General features: G+C 42.2%; 2 protein-coding genes across 2 annotated transcripts; one reads left to right on the forward strand and one right to left on the reverse strand.

Annotated features, from left to right (window-relative positions):
* Positions 1-3,035: 3,035 nt before the first annotated feature.
* Positions 3,036-6,820, reverse strand: LOC117755456 (ankyrin repeat and SOCS box protein 9-like). Its single transcript, XM_034575295.1, has 7 exons — positions 6,443-6,820; positions 6,209-6,288; positions 5,934-6,041; positions 5,322-5,472; positions 4,926-5,060; positions 3,700-3,891; positions 3,036-3,557 (listed from the first exon to the last, which is right to left on the reverse strand). The coding sequence occupies exons 1-7, from the start codon at positions 6,531-6,533 to the stop codon at positions 3,433-3,435; spliced, it is 882 nt and encodes a 293-aa protein (XP_034431186.1). The 5' UTR covers positions 6,534-6,820; the 3' UTR covers positions 3,036-3,432.
* Positions 6,821-8,878: 2,058 nt separating this feature from the next.
* Positions 8,879-15,987, forward strand: gpr143 (G protein-coupled receptor 143). Its single transcript, XM_034575294.1, has 9 exons — positions 8,879-9,531; positions 10,447-10,556; positions 11,245-11,339; positions 11,680-11,772; positions 12,002-12,111; positions 12,205-12,313; positions 12,782-12,899; positions 12,999-13,254; positions 15,398-15,987. Exons 1-9 carry the CDS (start codon positions 9,276-9,278, stop codon positions 15,487-15,489), a joined length of 1,239 nt encoding a protein of 412 aa, XP_034431185.1. The 5' UTR covers positions 8,879-9,275; the 3' UTR covers positions 15,490-15,987.
* Positions 15,988-16,013: the final 26 nt, after the last annotated feature.

Raw genomic sequence — 16,013 nt, forward strand, 5'->3', positions numbered from 1 at the left:
TCTACACACCCTTTATCTTGAGATTTAAATGTTTCGGCCACGCACTTGTCGTGTTTACACTCTGTAATAAACCCTCATTAGTGCGGCGGTGTCTAATTGAAAACATTGCCGTACGACCCAACTAAACCTCTCCATGCTCGGACCAAGAAGCCACAGGAGATCTCTGCCTCCTCTATCTCCTCCATTTGTTTTAATTACTCCCAACACTTGCAAACTAAAAATACCAAAGCAATTACTGGCGAGTGCGAGGACACGGCGCAACCCACTTGTAGCTTAGTGGAAGGCGCTGATATCTATAACAAGATCCAGCTCGGAGCAATCAGGACGCGAGCAGCCGTACAACGAATGATTACGATTTGGTTATTAGATGTGTGCACATCAGGGTTTGTCTGGCAGAAACATCCGCGGCTTGTTTTCAGTAGGTGGTGGCCGCCTGCATTCGAGGGACGATTAGAAAGATGCACACAATAATGAGCGAAATAATCCTACGTTGAACTTGATTATAAACACACTGCTGTTTTGGGTGCCGCACAATGTTTATTCCCAGAAGATTACTCTTTCTATTTTAGTCATAACACTTCGTACGGCTCCCTCTCCTCTTAGTGAAAAACCTCTCTGTTAAAAGCTGCTTGTAGAAGGAAGTGGATCGTTTTAAGCCAGCGTGTGCGCTGGATGTAAAACTTGCATTTGTGCGTTTCACTTAAACCCTTGGTAAGAAATGCATTTTGCACTATTTGGGTAGTAAGTGCCTATGTACTAAAAAAAGGATGGAGTTTAATGGAGTGCCTGCCTCTGGAGAATAACAGTAAAAGCTTTGGTATCACACATAGGTGGGTTGATTTATAAGTGCATCCGAGAGCCGCACAGTACCCGACTGAACCTGGGAGCCTGTTCGGATACACTGCACTGCACAGAGCGGAGTGGAACAGAGCACCACCATCAGTTATGGCACGATGGCTGAAGTGGAAAATTATTTGAGCGCTCATGTGACTGACATTACCAGACAGACTTGTCTCGCCTGATCGTCTATGTGCCGCTAATTACAGCCAGACCACACTCCGTATCTTTCCGGGGCAGCTTCTGAAGTCACAAGCTCCTCCACAGTATTGATTAAACATTACGCACCAGTTAAATCGAAGCGCGGCTCGATGTGCGGCTGAGCCCCGGGCACCCGTGCAATGTTTGAGGGGAACAATGATTTAGTTCAAGTGCCAAATTGGGACAGGGGGCGATCAATGGGAAAGTTAATGAGTGCTGCGTTTAACAAGAAGGGAGTGAGTGAGTGGAGCAACTGTTGCTTTTGTCCCCATAGAGAGGAGGTTTATACTCACAGTGAACTACGGTAACACGCGGCCCTTTCCATCATCTCTCTAAATGCCCTGTCGGAATCAATGCTTATGACGAAGCGGCTGTGACATGAATCAATTCCAGTAACTGTGGAGTAACATAAAACTGATCGGCCTGTAATCAATAGGTGCTTTATATTTCCATCTGCAGTGAACCTGCTCTCGCTCCCTGTGGAGTGTGTTAACCCAATTTATCCATTGACTTACTCACAGGTCAGAGGTCAATGGGTCCTTGAAGAGTGTTTGCTCATGAGGGTGACAGCTGACAGGCTGCGGGGTGTTTTGGGAACATTGCCAATGATCTCTCCACTTCCATTCAATATGTATCTTCTGTGGACATAAAGACTCAGCAGGGAACCTGATCTGACAGAAACCTGTTTGAAATCCTGATTGAGGCAGTGGATCAGCGACATCGTGAATACCACATTCGGGCAATGGAGAGAAGAGACGACTTAAAAACAAAAGAAAATGTCTTTTTATCTAAATTAATGGGAGTTAAACATTGGTAGCAGTGCCCCTGCTCCTCCTCTGAATATCATTATATCCAATAAGGCACCAAAAGAAAATCAGATGCTAATAAATTCCAGATTCTTCACTTCAACATCTACAAAGCTCTGTTTCTCAGATGGGTACATGGATTTATTTATTATGTTGATGTAGGACTGGAGCAATATGGTAAATGAAATATAACTTATCAGTTCATGCATGCATCTCTCACTTAACTTTTACTTCTTTATAAATATATATATATATGATGTTTTGTTTTATCTACTTCTATCCCCAATGAATTCCATTTTCACATTTCTTTTGTGTTTGTTTGTTCCCCGTGTCGTGCTTGTTTTTAAAAATATTTTCTTGACTCTTGGGAAGCAGCTGTTTTTGGTTTCCCAGAATAATTTTGCATAATATCTCAACACCAGCACAAAAACATAAACATTAGACTCTTTGTTTTTACAGTGAGTGAAAAATGAGACAATTGTGCAAGCGTGTCTCTCCACAGTCAGCCAGAGACATTTCAATGTAAAGTCTCTTTTTTAAACAATCTGTCGGAAAAAGTGTTTAATAGACGTACATTTCACAACTAGATAGTAAATTCAGTGGTGAACTAGTCTTATATCTACATTTATTAGTGCTAAAAACACATGTGAAAGCAATAAGAGGAACTAAAAATGGAACAAAAGAGGGAAGTAAAAGGTTTTTTTTTAGTTCAGACCCCTGGTGGATTGTGTTCGGTGAATGCTGACTCATAGTTTCTGGTTATCTGGATGAACTTCTCACTGCAAAGACTGTGACCATGTTTGAGAAACACATTTAGCTGCATGTGTGATCATACAAGGATCGGCTGATACATTTCTCATCCGGTCTGAAGGAGGCACATAAAATGTCTCATATCTTTTAACTTGAAATAAACACACTGTGGCACATTTGTATGTCTTAGTCATGAAGGTTACAGTGTGGATGAACGTGTGTAATCGATCATGTCGTAACAATCATTTTCAGTCATCAGATTCCTGTAGAATTGTACCACATGGTCTCGAAGAATCATAATTCAACTCTCCAGGAATCGTGTACATGTACTTCTTGTGTCAGACGTGTAGTGAATTTTATACAAAAGCAAGTCTCATCTATTTAATGGCCAAAGTAAAATGTATTTAAATCTCAACACAGCAGCATCAAAAACAAAAAACAACCAAACATTAAGTCTTTTATTGCCAGACATTACAAAAAAACAACATTAGCTTAATAGTGTGTTGTGTAATATTCAAAAGAATTATTTATAGCTTATTTTGCAGCCTTTGTTTGGCCTCCTGAGCTTATTCTTATTCTTATACGCATGCGTTGTTGTTTATGAATATTCAATGATCAAATCTTGCAGCAGGACTTTTAAGTCTCCATGATAAAGTCCATATTTGTCATCAGAGTTCGTCACTAAGGAGAATTACAGTCGATGACCATCTCAACTATGAGCCATGATGTAGTCATCTCACTGTAAGACTGTGCAAGTCCGCCCCCTATGGACGTAGAGGTGAACTGCTCCCATCTTGAGGTGTTGAGTTTTCCAGTGTATGAAATCTTCACAGGGTTCTTAATGGTAGAGGAGATAGTGTTTCAGTTCTGTGGGGAGGTGAAGGTCATGAATCCCACCCAGCCTTCGCTTGCCCACAGCTCTCCTGATGTTCAGCCTGCACATCTGCATTAGAGGAGACACTTCTGCGGGGAGGGGGGTGGGTTCATCATCAGGGGAGATGCAGGAGCCATGACAGAGAGATGTTTGGAATATTAGCCACAGCTCAGACTAATGTTAAGACCATGAGAATCTTCCGTCAGGCTACTTGCTCGGTTTGTTGAATACCTCCTGCTTGTCTCAGCAGCCTCTCTGCCAGGCTGTTGGGAGGCGCGAGGTCCAGCGGCCGTTTGCCCTCTGGGTTCCTGAGGGAGCGGTCGGCCCCGTGGTCGAGCAGCAGAGACACCAGCTCCGGGTCGGACAGACGAGCTGCGATGTGCAGGGGCGAGTCACCAGACACACTGTTGTTCACACCGGCTCCTGAAGGAGAGAGGAGACTGATGAGGTTTGATACCCTCACGTTACATAACTGCAGGAGAGCATCGCTGACAGTTCATTTCATGCACGGAATATCTTTACTATTCATATTAAAGACTTGGTGGTGTTTTCTAATTAAAGTGAATTCACTCAGGTCATGAATATTAAAAGAGATAAGACCAAAGAATGATTTATTTTACTTGAAACAAAGCACAACATGAATTTTAATTGCGTAAACTTCTGAGTACAATTTTCGTGTATTTTACATTTAACACCACCTTATACTTCACAAACGTGTACTCTGATATATTTATGTGCCATATTAAAGTTTTTCAAATGATTAGCTACAGTAGTTTTATGTGATGATTCTGCAGTGGTGGAGGAAGAAGTAGTAACTCTGCAATATGTATACTACAAATATTATTTACAAGTAAAATTGTTTAGAATGTCACATAAGTAATGTATTAACAGCAAAATGAAAAACCTTTAAATTGTATGTGTTCAAAATTTCTAAAATATTCGGTAAGTATGACTGTTATGTAACTGGTGAAGTAAAAATTACAATATTTCCCTCAGGTAAAGTAAATTTGTACCAAAGTACAGTACTTGTGTAAATGTACTAAGTACACATTCCAGTAGAGGATCAGTGTAAATGCAGCGGAACCAGATCTACGTTCTAACCCCACAACCACAGATTGAACCCCACTTGAGATGATTCATTATATTTCACTGAGCCTCCATCGGGAGACACAAAGGTTTTTTTCACATAAGCAGTAGTTCTCTCCATGACCTGTAAACAGACTTAGATGTATAAAATCAGTGGAATTCCCCTGTGAGTACATTTTACCAGAGTATTTTTACACTGTGTTCATTTTACTTTGACTAAAGACATTTAGTTTGTTTAATTTGTCTGTTGTACATGTGTGTTTTTTTAATTGTTTGACATCATTTACAAAACGTGATCCAAGTTACTTTTCCTCTTGAGCCTAAAAGAGCAGTGCACGTGTGTGAGAGGTCGGAGGGAGAAGCCTTCTTACCGAGCTGCAGCAGTTTCCTCACAGTACCCGGGTGCTGATTGGAACATGCAACGTGCAGAGGGGAACCCGACTGTTCAATGCACTGATCCACATCTGCACCGTGCTGAACGAGAGGCGCAATGCACTCTGGGTGACCTGGAGAGGTTTGATCAGAATCATCACAAAGAGAAATGATGTGCTGGAAGGAATCTGCTTCTTTGAACTCTGCCTGTGAGAAAAATGTGCAGTCGTTTTTCTTTGTAGGCCACAATAACACGTAGTTTTTATACTTTTTTACACTGTTTCAAAGAGCTTTTTCTGATGTTTTGGCTCCATGTGCATTTTGTTGTGACTGGCCAAGCTGCTTCAGCATTTATTATCCCGTGCGTATATTGCAGAGGAATGCGACCCCCTAACCTTTGGCTGCAGCCCGGTGGATTGGAGAGCTGGAGTGGCTGGTCCCCACGGGGGTCGCTCCGTGCTGAAGGAGCAACGATACGCAGGTCACGTGACCCCGGGCGCAGGCCTCTGTCAGAGGAGACTTTCCGTCCACCGTCAATCTGTTTACCTGAAAGGAGGAAAGTGTACTTTTAGATAATTCACCAAAGATTCCTCACAAAAATCATCAAATTGAAATCCATAACAAGTCAAGTGACACTTATAAATGTAGATAACAAATTAGGAGCAATATTACAATGTAAGGATCATTTCCTGCACCGAAGAATCGTCCGCTGGTTATATTTCTATAACACCACCTTTGCTATCCTCCCTCAGACATGCAGTGCATAATTGTGGGTGAACAAATTGGACTTTGTATCTGAACATTTTTCTTCGTTAATGTGTTATTGTGCATTCGAGGTGTCTGCACGCTTGTTAGCATGAGAGTTCGGTTAAACTCTCAGTTAAATAGTTTATATATTTGCCTCTGATCAAGACTACAGAGCAGGATTTCAGAGTTTTTCTTCCGAGGAAAGACACGAAACATATTCACCAAAAAAAGTCATAATAAGACGATGATGCTTTACTGACATCTGCCCCGTTTTCCATCAGAAGTTTGGCACAAGCCTCGTGGCCCTGTACACATGCCCCATGGAGAGGAGAGACCCGGTCCAGTGTGTTCAGATTGACACATTTACCCTGAGGACAGAACACATGTAGATTCAGAAATCCTGTAGAGGCACATGAGTTACGTCTTTTCAAATGAATTATTTCATGTTTTAGCAAAGAGTGCACATGTATTTCACAGATCAGATGATTTTCCAACAGCAAAATGTTTCCTAAAACAGAATATCATCCAACTTTACCTGAGCAATGAGTCTTTGCAGAGCGAGAACTCGTCCATTAAAGGCTGCGTCATGAATTGGAGACCAGTCTGATTCCACATCTTGGAATAAAACACATAAAAACAAAAGCTTTACTTTGTATCAAACTTTCAAATAACACAAATGTGGATTAAAATGGCAAGTTGAAAGTTTTGGAGTAAAGCAGTGAATACACTCCAGCTGCAGTGTGAACCCCTGCTGCCAGCAGCGACTCACCGCTCATCAGAGGGTTGGAGGTAAAAACAACAGTCCCAGTTTGACATGTAGTGTCTCGCGGCGTCTCTTTGTGCCCAGCAGACATGTTCATGTCGATGTGTTTCTCCAAAATCTGTTTTTACTCTTTCATTGTTTCGCCTCAGAGGCTTTTTGGAATGGAGGCTGAGCTGCGAGTCAGAGCACATCTGAAAAGTGTTGTGTCCTCATCTGTTTCCAGTGTGTCTGTGTGGCAGGACTCTGGTGCTGTGATGTCACTTCCTCTCAAACTAAATACTTGCCATTCAGGAAGCAGGGTGGTTGAAAGCAGCGGTTGGGCCTCAACCAATTAAGTTGCAGAATGAGCGGCAGCGGGGCCTGTTGAGCAGGTCTGTAATTCGAGACTGTGCATCCACACCCATCCTCTGCAGCAGGAGAAACAGGCGGCGCTGGGGGAGGACGTAGGTTGAAGTTAGTCATGTGAGTCAAATGCATCATGTATTATTGTTAAAAACTCAGTTATTACCTGTGCTGCAAAAATAAAAGATCCTACTCATTCAATGATGCAACATCTGCAACAACACAACACAACGACTGTTTTCAAAGTCTTTCGCTGGATTTATGAGAAAACTTTTGCCAACACTTTTTATGTTCCCGTATTTATGACTTATGAACAGTATATAATACCATATATATAGTATATAGACATGTGATTTCTTTACTTTTCATTTATTTGTCAAAAACTATAACCCTCCCTGTGGGCATGTGGTGACTGGTGCACAAATATGTGATGTTACAATGTAGCCAATGATGTGGAAAGGTAAGGAATACATTTGTAATAATAAGCTGATGGTACAGCCGTCAGGGGAAATTTGAAGTTGCCCAAGAACATTTTGTCATGCTGTGGAATCAAACCACAGTTGTTTCTTGTTAGGGAACGACCCGCCCTACCCCCTGAGCCACAGTCGCTGTTGATGAAACTCACTGTTTACGAATACCGTATAATAATAGACACTTTATTGTTCCGGTAAAATCTACTTGTACTTTCAGAGTGTGTTTCAAACCCTCGTTAAAAGTTAATATAGTGCTCACAAAATGCAAAATGTGGAGCGTAAACATTGAACATTTAAAAAAAAAAAAAGATGGATGTTTGACCTTCATGGTGCAGAACGATGCGTGAGCAGAGTTTGATACCAGAAGGTTAACTCACAGTCACCTGCTGCAGGAGGAAAGTGTCTCTGCGCTCACCTCAGATCTGAGTTTGACCTTTTATTCAACATCAGAACTACTTTGATGTGGAAACTTGAACAGGCGGCATTTTGTCCTGTTACGTTTTAAACCGTTGAATATCTCAAACAGACAAAGCATCTGCATATTCATGGTTTTCTGAATTATTCAATAAAAGTAAATATTCTTTGAAGAAATTGTACGTACCTTATCTGTTTTGTGGGGGAAACCATATTGGATATAATGTTATGTGATTATTGATTTACATTAGTGTTGGTGCTTTATATACCTATATACTGCAGATATGATACAATAATGTGTAGCAGTGATACATCATTTTCACTTATGGCCAAATGTTTAGTACCATCTATAACTTCTGTGTTTTGAGTGCTACGATCATGTTACATGCAAACCAGCAGGGGGCAGCAGCAGAGAGCAGACGTTTCAAACAGCCAGTGAACGCTGCAGCTCTCTTCCTCGGGGAGTTGTTAATCCACTGGAAACAGGCCACAAACTTCCCATACAATTGACTTTGTGCCTTGTCAGGGAAGGTGCGTATGGATTAGAATAGCATTGTACAAACTCGATGAATGCCACCTCTGTAGCAATGAATAATGAAAACCCTCGTGTGTGTGTGTGTGTGTGTGTGTGTGTGTGTGTGTGTGTGTGTGTGTGTGTGTGTGTGTCAGAGTGACTTAACTGTCTCTCCCATGCGTGAAACCAGGATGTCTCTCAGTTCAACTTTGTATGGAAAATGTGTCAATGTAATTTGATTTTGTTTAATTTAATTTGATATCAGTGAAATGAAATTACTTACTTAATTAAATATTTGTATTTATAATTTGACCTCCAATTTCTTTTGTTTGATTTGCTCTATTTTTTTTTATAATTTCTTTTCTATTTTGCATTTCAATGATAGCTTTTTGTTTTGTGGTTTGACCAATTCATCGCCAATTTCCCTTTGGGGACAAATGAATGAATGAATGAAATCCTTTATTCTGTTGCCATAGTAAAATACAGTCGGCCTCTACAGTGTCTACACTGATTCTTTAATGCCAAATATCCTTATTCTATATGGATGTTGATTCTGTTATGGTGTGTTAATGTGTTGCTTCTTTGTGTTGGTGTGAGTGGATGTGGTCTGATGGTTTGTGCAGTGTTTTTTGCGCACAAGCCATTTTTCTCCTGCAGGGATGAAGGGCTCCATAAAGGGTCTCAGACTTTTGAATCCCAGTGTACATGAAATAAAAATCTCCTTTTATACTTGAAGTACTTTAAGTGTATTTTTGCACAGGAAAAGTGCAGTGGAAGACACATCCATTAAGTAATTTATTGAAAGTACTGAGTCTCCTGCTGGACTTCACACAACTCAAAGCCTAAATCTCTCTATTCTCCACCACACACAGTCCTTTGTCGGCCTCTTGTATTGTGGCTCAGTTAAGCTATAACTGCAGGGATTAAATGGAAGCACATGATGATTCAGCCCCGTGATTTCTGAGGGAGCAGGGTCATGGACTCAGCCATTTCCTCTCTCCTTCTTTTCAGTTTCTCCTTCCCCCTGCTGACTCCATAGACCACTTCTCTCCTCTCTTCCTCCCCTCTCTCTCTTTCTCTCTCCCTCCGGTCCGTGATGGCATCCCCCCGGCTGGAGACCTTCTGCTGCCCGAACCGGGACGCGGCGACGGACTTCGTGGTCACCTTCCAGCCGGTGCTGTTCGGGGCTCTGAGCCTGGGCAGCGCCGCGCTCAGCCTCCTGTTCGCCGTTCTCCAGATCCTGCCAAAGCGCAAAGGCTACAGGAGACTGGGCCAGTATCCTCTGCCAAGGCCTGCGTCCTCCTCGCGGATATTGTTCATCATCAGCGTGTGTGACATACTGGGATGCACAGGTAACGCGTCGAAACCCTCTGCTGTAGCCGATGGGCCTAAAAACAAAGAGAAAAAGATGAAGTAGGTCTTATGAGCGCATGTGGCTGTGCCCAATTACGCACGCGAATATTTAGTTTTTAACCCTTTTGTTGCTCTGCATTTGCGAGTCTGACCCGGTGTGTTCATACAAGGAGGAAACTTTCAACACAACATGTCACGGAAATGTAATTTATCTGCTGCAAAAACAATTTAGAACTGTCTTAGAACATGTTCTCACTTCCTCTTTTCAAACGGAAACTTAATACATTTTCGACTAAATAAGAAAGATTTCAAGGGTGTTGCTGCTTTTTTCTCGTTTCGTAATAAAAGCATCACACTCCTCTCATGTGAGCAGTGAGGTGACTCTTATGGCCTTCGGTTGATTTCAATGCAGCATTGTCCTGTGGATGCTACAGCTATTGATCCACAAAGTGCTGCAGAATTTATCCTCAGATTCCTGCACCTCCTTCCTTTAACGCCAGTGTCACATCTCAACTCGATCATCCATCACTCAGGCAGATGAAGTCTAGTGCTGGCATGTGTTTGCTCAGCTTCATCCTCCGTTGCAAACCAACACCCGTGGCACAGATTTAACAAAAGTCAAATACACAGCGTGCAATCACATAAAGACTCTGGGAGAGCTCCTGTGTTTTCCATGGCTCATCGGCAACAAACAGTTTCATGTAGGAAATGGAAACACCCTTGTAAAACGCACCTGGAGGCAGTTCCATGATGTAAAGCTGCTATTAAGAGGACTCTCATTAATTAATGCTCATAGAAAAAGAGACCGGTGGGAATGAAGGAACTTTGAAGTCTTTAAATGTTAATTAAACCCAGAAAAATTCTCTGTTTGTGTTTGCTGCCAAAGCCAGAACGGTGTTGTGTTCCTCTTCCAGGTATCATCCTGAGGTCGTCGCTGTGGCTCGGCCTTCCCAACATCATGGACCAGATCTCAGTGGCCAACAACACTGAGGTCTGGCCCGAAGTCTTCTGCGTCGGCAGCGCGGTACGTTTAAGGACAAACCTTTGTTTCATTCACCGATCAAAACCGCTCGGTTGTTCAGTCAGTACGTGAGCTGAACACCGCTGAAGTGTGGCCGAGGTCAGGGAAAGGAACATGTGAAAAAAATAATCATTAAAGGTCCAGTGTGTACAATTTAGGTGAAAGGGATCTATTGGCAGAAATTGTATATAAAATAATCCCAGTGATGTTTTCACTAGTGTGTTTCATCTAAGTTGTAAACTGTTGCTTTCTTTACCCTGGAATTGACCCTTTATGTTTAAATACTTTATACTTACATCAGGAGCGGGTCCTCTCTATGGAGGCCGCCATGTTTTTTACAGTAGCCCAAACTGAACAAACTTTTGAGTTTTTATGACAACTGAAGACTGTCACAGGTTCTCTGTCATGTTTGGAAGGGGAGGGTGAGGTGAGGGGTGTTCAGCTGCAACGTGCAACTTCATCACTAGAAGTCACTCGTTTCTACACACTCAACCTTTAAGCACATCATGCAGGATCCTGGAGAATCACGATTTCACACATAAATGTGTTCAACCACAAGCATATGCACATCAAAGTATGAAATATACGTGACATTGAGAGGCACCCATCTGGAAAACAAGGCACATTTACTCATTTCGTACTTAATAGAATTACAACCTGCAGGATAATGCATCCGATTGATGTGTTACAGATGTGGATCCAGCTGTTTTTCAGCGCCTCTTTTTGGTGGACCTTCTGCTACGCTGTTGACGTCTTCCTGGTGGTGAAAACATCGGCAGGAATCAGGTGCTCACAGCCTCATCTTCCATCGACCAACATTCACTATCACCTGACGCAGGAAGCTTTTTACTGAGCTGACATTGAGATGAAATGTGAAAAATGTCCCTTTCCCACTTTGCTTCACTGTCTACTGTAAATATAATGCTTGAACAGCCTGGAACTGGTTATTAGTTTTGTCTTAGAGGTGGATTTAAAAGTCAGATTTCTTTAATCTCAGTGGGTGCAGTACAATTGTTTTCTGCACAGGAAACAAAAAAGGAAAAAAAAAAGAAACGTCATCCTCAAGATACAGAGCTGCAGGCTGTGTTGTGAGCTCAGTCTCATGACTTGTTTCTTTCCCCATCAGCACCATTATCCTCTACCACATGATTACATGGGGTCTGGCTGTGCTGCTGTGTGTCGAAGGAGTGGCCATGCTCTACTACCCATCCATCTCCGAGTAAGACTCTTTGTTCTTCCTGTAGATACGACAAGCAGAACCAAAGCATGCGATAAAAGCAGCGTGTCTGAAATCTTTAGCCAGTTTTTACATCCTTGAAAGTTTAGGAATTTCAGGTCAGTGACTTTTGACCCACTTAAACTTATCCATGCTAAGTATCCACTATGTCCCACCGCTCATTAACAATGTCAGTTTTTATCAAAGATATTTCCGTTTCCTTTTTCTGCAGTTGCGAGCAAGGCCTGCAGCACGCCATCCCTCACTACGTCACCACGTACGCGCCCATGCTGCTCGTCCTCACAGCCAACCCCATCTTCTTCAACAGGACCATATCTGCAGGTCGGCTCCTCACTCTCAAAATCTTTGGACAAAGTCACTCTCACTCACGCACACACTCAAACATTTTCGTTTCTCTATTTTCCTCCAATCCAGTGACATCTTTACTAAAAGGACGACAGGGAATCTACACAGAAAACGAGAGGCGGCTGGCCAACGAGATAAAGATACGCTTCTTCAAGATGATGCTGGTTTTCTTTATATGGTATGTTAACATCTGTTATCGCGAGTATGGACGTCAAGGAAGAAGCAATGACATATGTTTTGCTAATGCAGTGTAAGTGCAGTCTGATGAACTCTAACTTGAAAGCTGTTGTCAGACATGGACTTGGATTCAGACATTTTGGGAGTTCGTCTTTCATATCCGCAGCGGGAGTTTTTTGGGGGGTCAGACACGTCCAGAACATTCAGGCAAGAGGTAGGAGTCTGGCTAAAACATGCAGGAGGCAGCACATGACGTATACATTCCACTGTGGAAATATTTGTACATTTGTTCAGAGCACATCAACTGCTACATCGGCCATTATTGCCAAAGGCTCTTGAATCTCGTCATCTTTCCAAATTCAAACCTTCGTCGACGTCTTCTCCATGTATGATTAAATAAGTCACATTTTAAAGCTTTGTAGCTTGTTAAAAGCTAGTGATACACGTTGTTGTTTCTGCGATGTTTCAGCTGGGTTCCCAACATCATCAACGAGAGCCTCCTCTTCTACCTGGAGATGCAGACGGACATCAACGACAACGGTCTCAGGAACGTCCGAAACGCAGCCCTCATCACATGGTTCATCATGGTGGGTTCAAAACACATCCACATAAAGAATAAAGAATTTATATTTGATCAATATCGAACACTTGAATTGATCTGGATTGATGTTTTTTTACTCTTCCAGGGAATCCTGAACCCCATGCAGGCCTTCCTCAACACCCTGGCCTTCCACGGTTGGACAGGCTTCGACATCGACTTCAGCCTGCAGCGGAGGAGGGAGCTGGCCTGGGACTCGCTCTCCACTTCGGCTCCCAACAACGCCAGCCACAACCCGGTGGTGGGAACTACCCTGCTCTACCAGAGCCACATCCAGGAGGCCAAGAAGAGCATGACGGGCAACGGCCAGCACCACTCCGACGCCATCAGTGTCCTCTCAGAAGGTAATTGGCCTCTCGGTGGCAGTGGCAGCTCGCCTGTGTATCAGGGCTGGTGAAGCTGCCGCGCTACTCATCAGCGTCGTTTGTGGTGTGCGGTGTCTCCTGATGCTGTGGCTGGACTGGCTCTCATTAAGATGAAGTGTCTTTTGGATGACTGAGATCATCCACTGAGGAACACGTTGTTTTTTCATGAGCAGGGAAGGTTTTTATTGTTGTGATTAAATCAAATTTGAACCGTTTCAGTGGTGCAGAATTGGACGAGCAGGACAAAGTCATAACTCTCTGTGAGGTACTGTAATTCTGATGGATGCAATCATAGACTGTGCACAAAGATGGTCTTGATCGCCACCTGGTGGCTGGATGCAGTGTAGCTCATATTAGCAGATGAGAACTAATCTTAAAACTAAAACATTGAAATACACATCAATTTCAAAATAAATCTGTTGTTGTATGTAGTTCACACTGATGTCTGTCAAGTGATTATTTTCCCAGTATGTTTGGTTCTAATTAGTTATTTGACGATTGACAGTTGAGACTGACTCGCGATTGGTCGAGAGCAAGTATCGGCTCTATCCCCAAATAGCTACTGCGCAGACTTTGGCTCCAAATTATGTCTTCAGCCCAAGATGGCAGCGTTCGTGGCTTGATACCTGGGGAGTGGGAGGAGGGAGAGAAGCGTCGTCAGTCTTTTCCTTCAGTCTATGCATGCAATAGTGAAGCAAGGTGGAGTTATGAACAGTACAGTGGCATGAACTGCACGAGTGGAACATCTTAAGTGAAAAAGGTACTGATGGAACAGAAATTCTGTCCTTAGCTCAAGGTGCTGCTATTGTACTAAGTAATCACACTGAGCTTTTAGTGTCATTGTTTAAATGGATAACATTATATGCAGAGTATTAAAGAAGAGTGTTAGGGCCAGAAATAAGAAAACAAGGAGGAAGATTATTTTCCCTTTTGCATTTTGAGAATAAAGTTGAACGAAATCAGAGGAAGATTTTAGCATTTTAAGATTTAAGTTAAAATGTTGATAATACACTTGAAACACTAGTTTGTTAATTGAGTCAAAATCTTGACAATAAAAGTGAAATCCACCACTCAGTTATCTGAGCTGCCAGAGCGTCACATCCCGGGGGTGTATCGTTTGATTATCAATATCCTCCTATTTTCCATTACCTGCTTATTTAGCTTCCACGAATGCTGCCACCTCTTCAAAGCCTGCGTGGTTTCTTCTTCTCAGCAGAACATTTTCGACACAATCTCTTGATTACCACACTGTGTTCATGTGCTAAAAGAGAAAGAGCTTCCTTGTTACGAAAACCGGCTCTGAAGAATAATTTCACTAATCAGTTACAAGCAATTCGTAGAGGCAGTCATATGCTCTTCCACTCAGGTTTACTCTCCACATTCTGACCTCATTCTCCATATCTCAAATTTAAAAAGTCTTGATATCTCAAACTGCAAAATAGAAGAAAAAAAATCTCTTTTTCTTTCTTATGCCTGACCCGTCCATAGAAACCAAAGCTGTTTAATATATCGATGAGCGATGTGTTGTATTTGACTGAATAAGTTTTAGCCCTTCATAAATTTGCATGTGTGTGTGTGTGTGTGTTGAACACTCAGTCTGTCATCGGGTCGCAGCACTGAGTGATGACTTGGGCCCTGTTTCTGCGTCAGGGTTTATTCACTGTCAGAGACATCTTTAATGGTCCTATACTTTTCCTGCTGGGACAAGTCAAAACGGCTGCTGTGAAAAAAAAAAAAGGCCGGCTCAAAATGTATTTTGGGATGATTTTGTAAAACACTTTGTACAATTTTCTACTTTTTTTTTGGAGTTGTGTCTGTGCACCATGTGGCTCATGTACAAAAGGCCACTCAGTGTTTTGTGTCCCCACTCATGTGTCTCTGAAAGACAATAAAGTTTTTTTCCACTCATTTTTAAAGCCTTCGATCTGTTTTTCATCCAAAAACAAGCTTAAAAACCAGCTCTATGATTTGCATTTGCAGGTATTACGCGATTTTAAAACTCCCAAAATACATTTGTGAATACATGCACATGAGTGTGGACAGTTCGTTACGCTGTTTGTTAAGGTGTCATGTGCAGCAACGCCCAGTAATCCCCCCCCCCCCTTATATTTTGTCTTGCTAGGTTCAGAGTCTAGTACAGTTGAAATCCACATTTCCAGCGAGCTACGAGACTATGAGGATGTAGACGCTGATGGAGAATCCTTGGAGAACTGAGAGGGACTAGCTCGAGTCGACATCAAACCACCTCCCTCTGCTTTTGTGGATGCGACGCTGCTCTTCTAGTTCACATTCATGTGTTAGATCGTCTTCCTCCCTTAGCCGATATCAGGCTTCCACAGAATGAGCCCGATTCTTAATTCCAAAGCTTTTTATTTCTCTCTAAGCTTTTATAAATCTGCCGTACTTTATAGACTCATCGACTGTGCAGCCCCAAAGCCGCAGCACTGTCTCATGTAGAACAGAAATAATGTGACATTTTCTCAATAATATCACACAGGCTGAGTATTAAAAAGAATATTTCTCCTGCTTAATTATCAGATTTAGACGCACACTGGGTTTTGTGATATGCACTCTCTGCCTTTACACTCCTAAGGCACAACAGAATGTATTTAGTGTCATATTTAAACAAGTTACTGTATTTTCCAACTGTCCATCTTGTATTTTTGCACACATCCCTTTTATACTATATTAAATATACTGAATATTTCTTAAGCTGTTGTTGGTGACACTTTCTTAAT

Source organism: Hippoglossus hippoglossus, chromosome 21, assembly GCF_009819705.1.
Source record: "Hippoglossus hippoglossus isolate fHipHip1 chromosome 21, fHipHip1.pri, whole genome shotgun sequence".
Classification (NCBI taxonomy): Eukaryota; Metazoa; Chordata; class Actinopteri; order Pleuronectiformes; family Pleuronectidae; genus Hippoglossus; species Hippoglossus hippoglossus.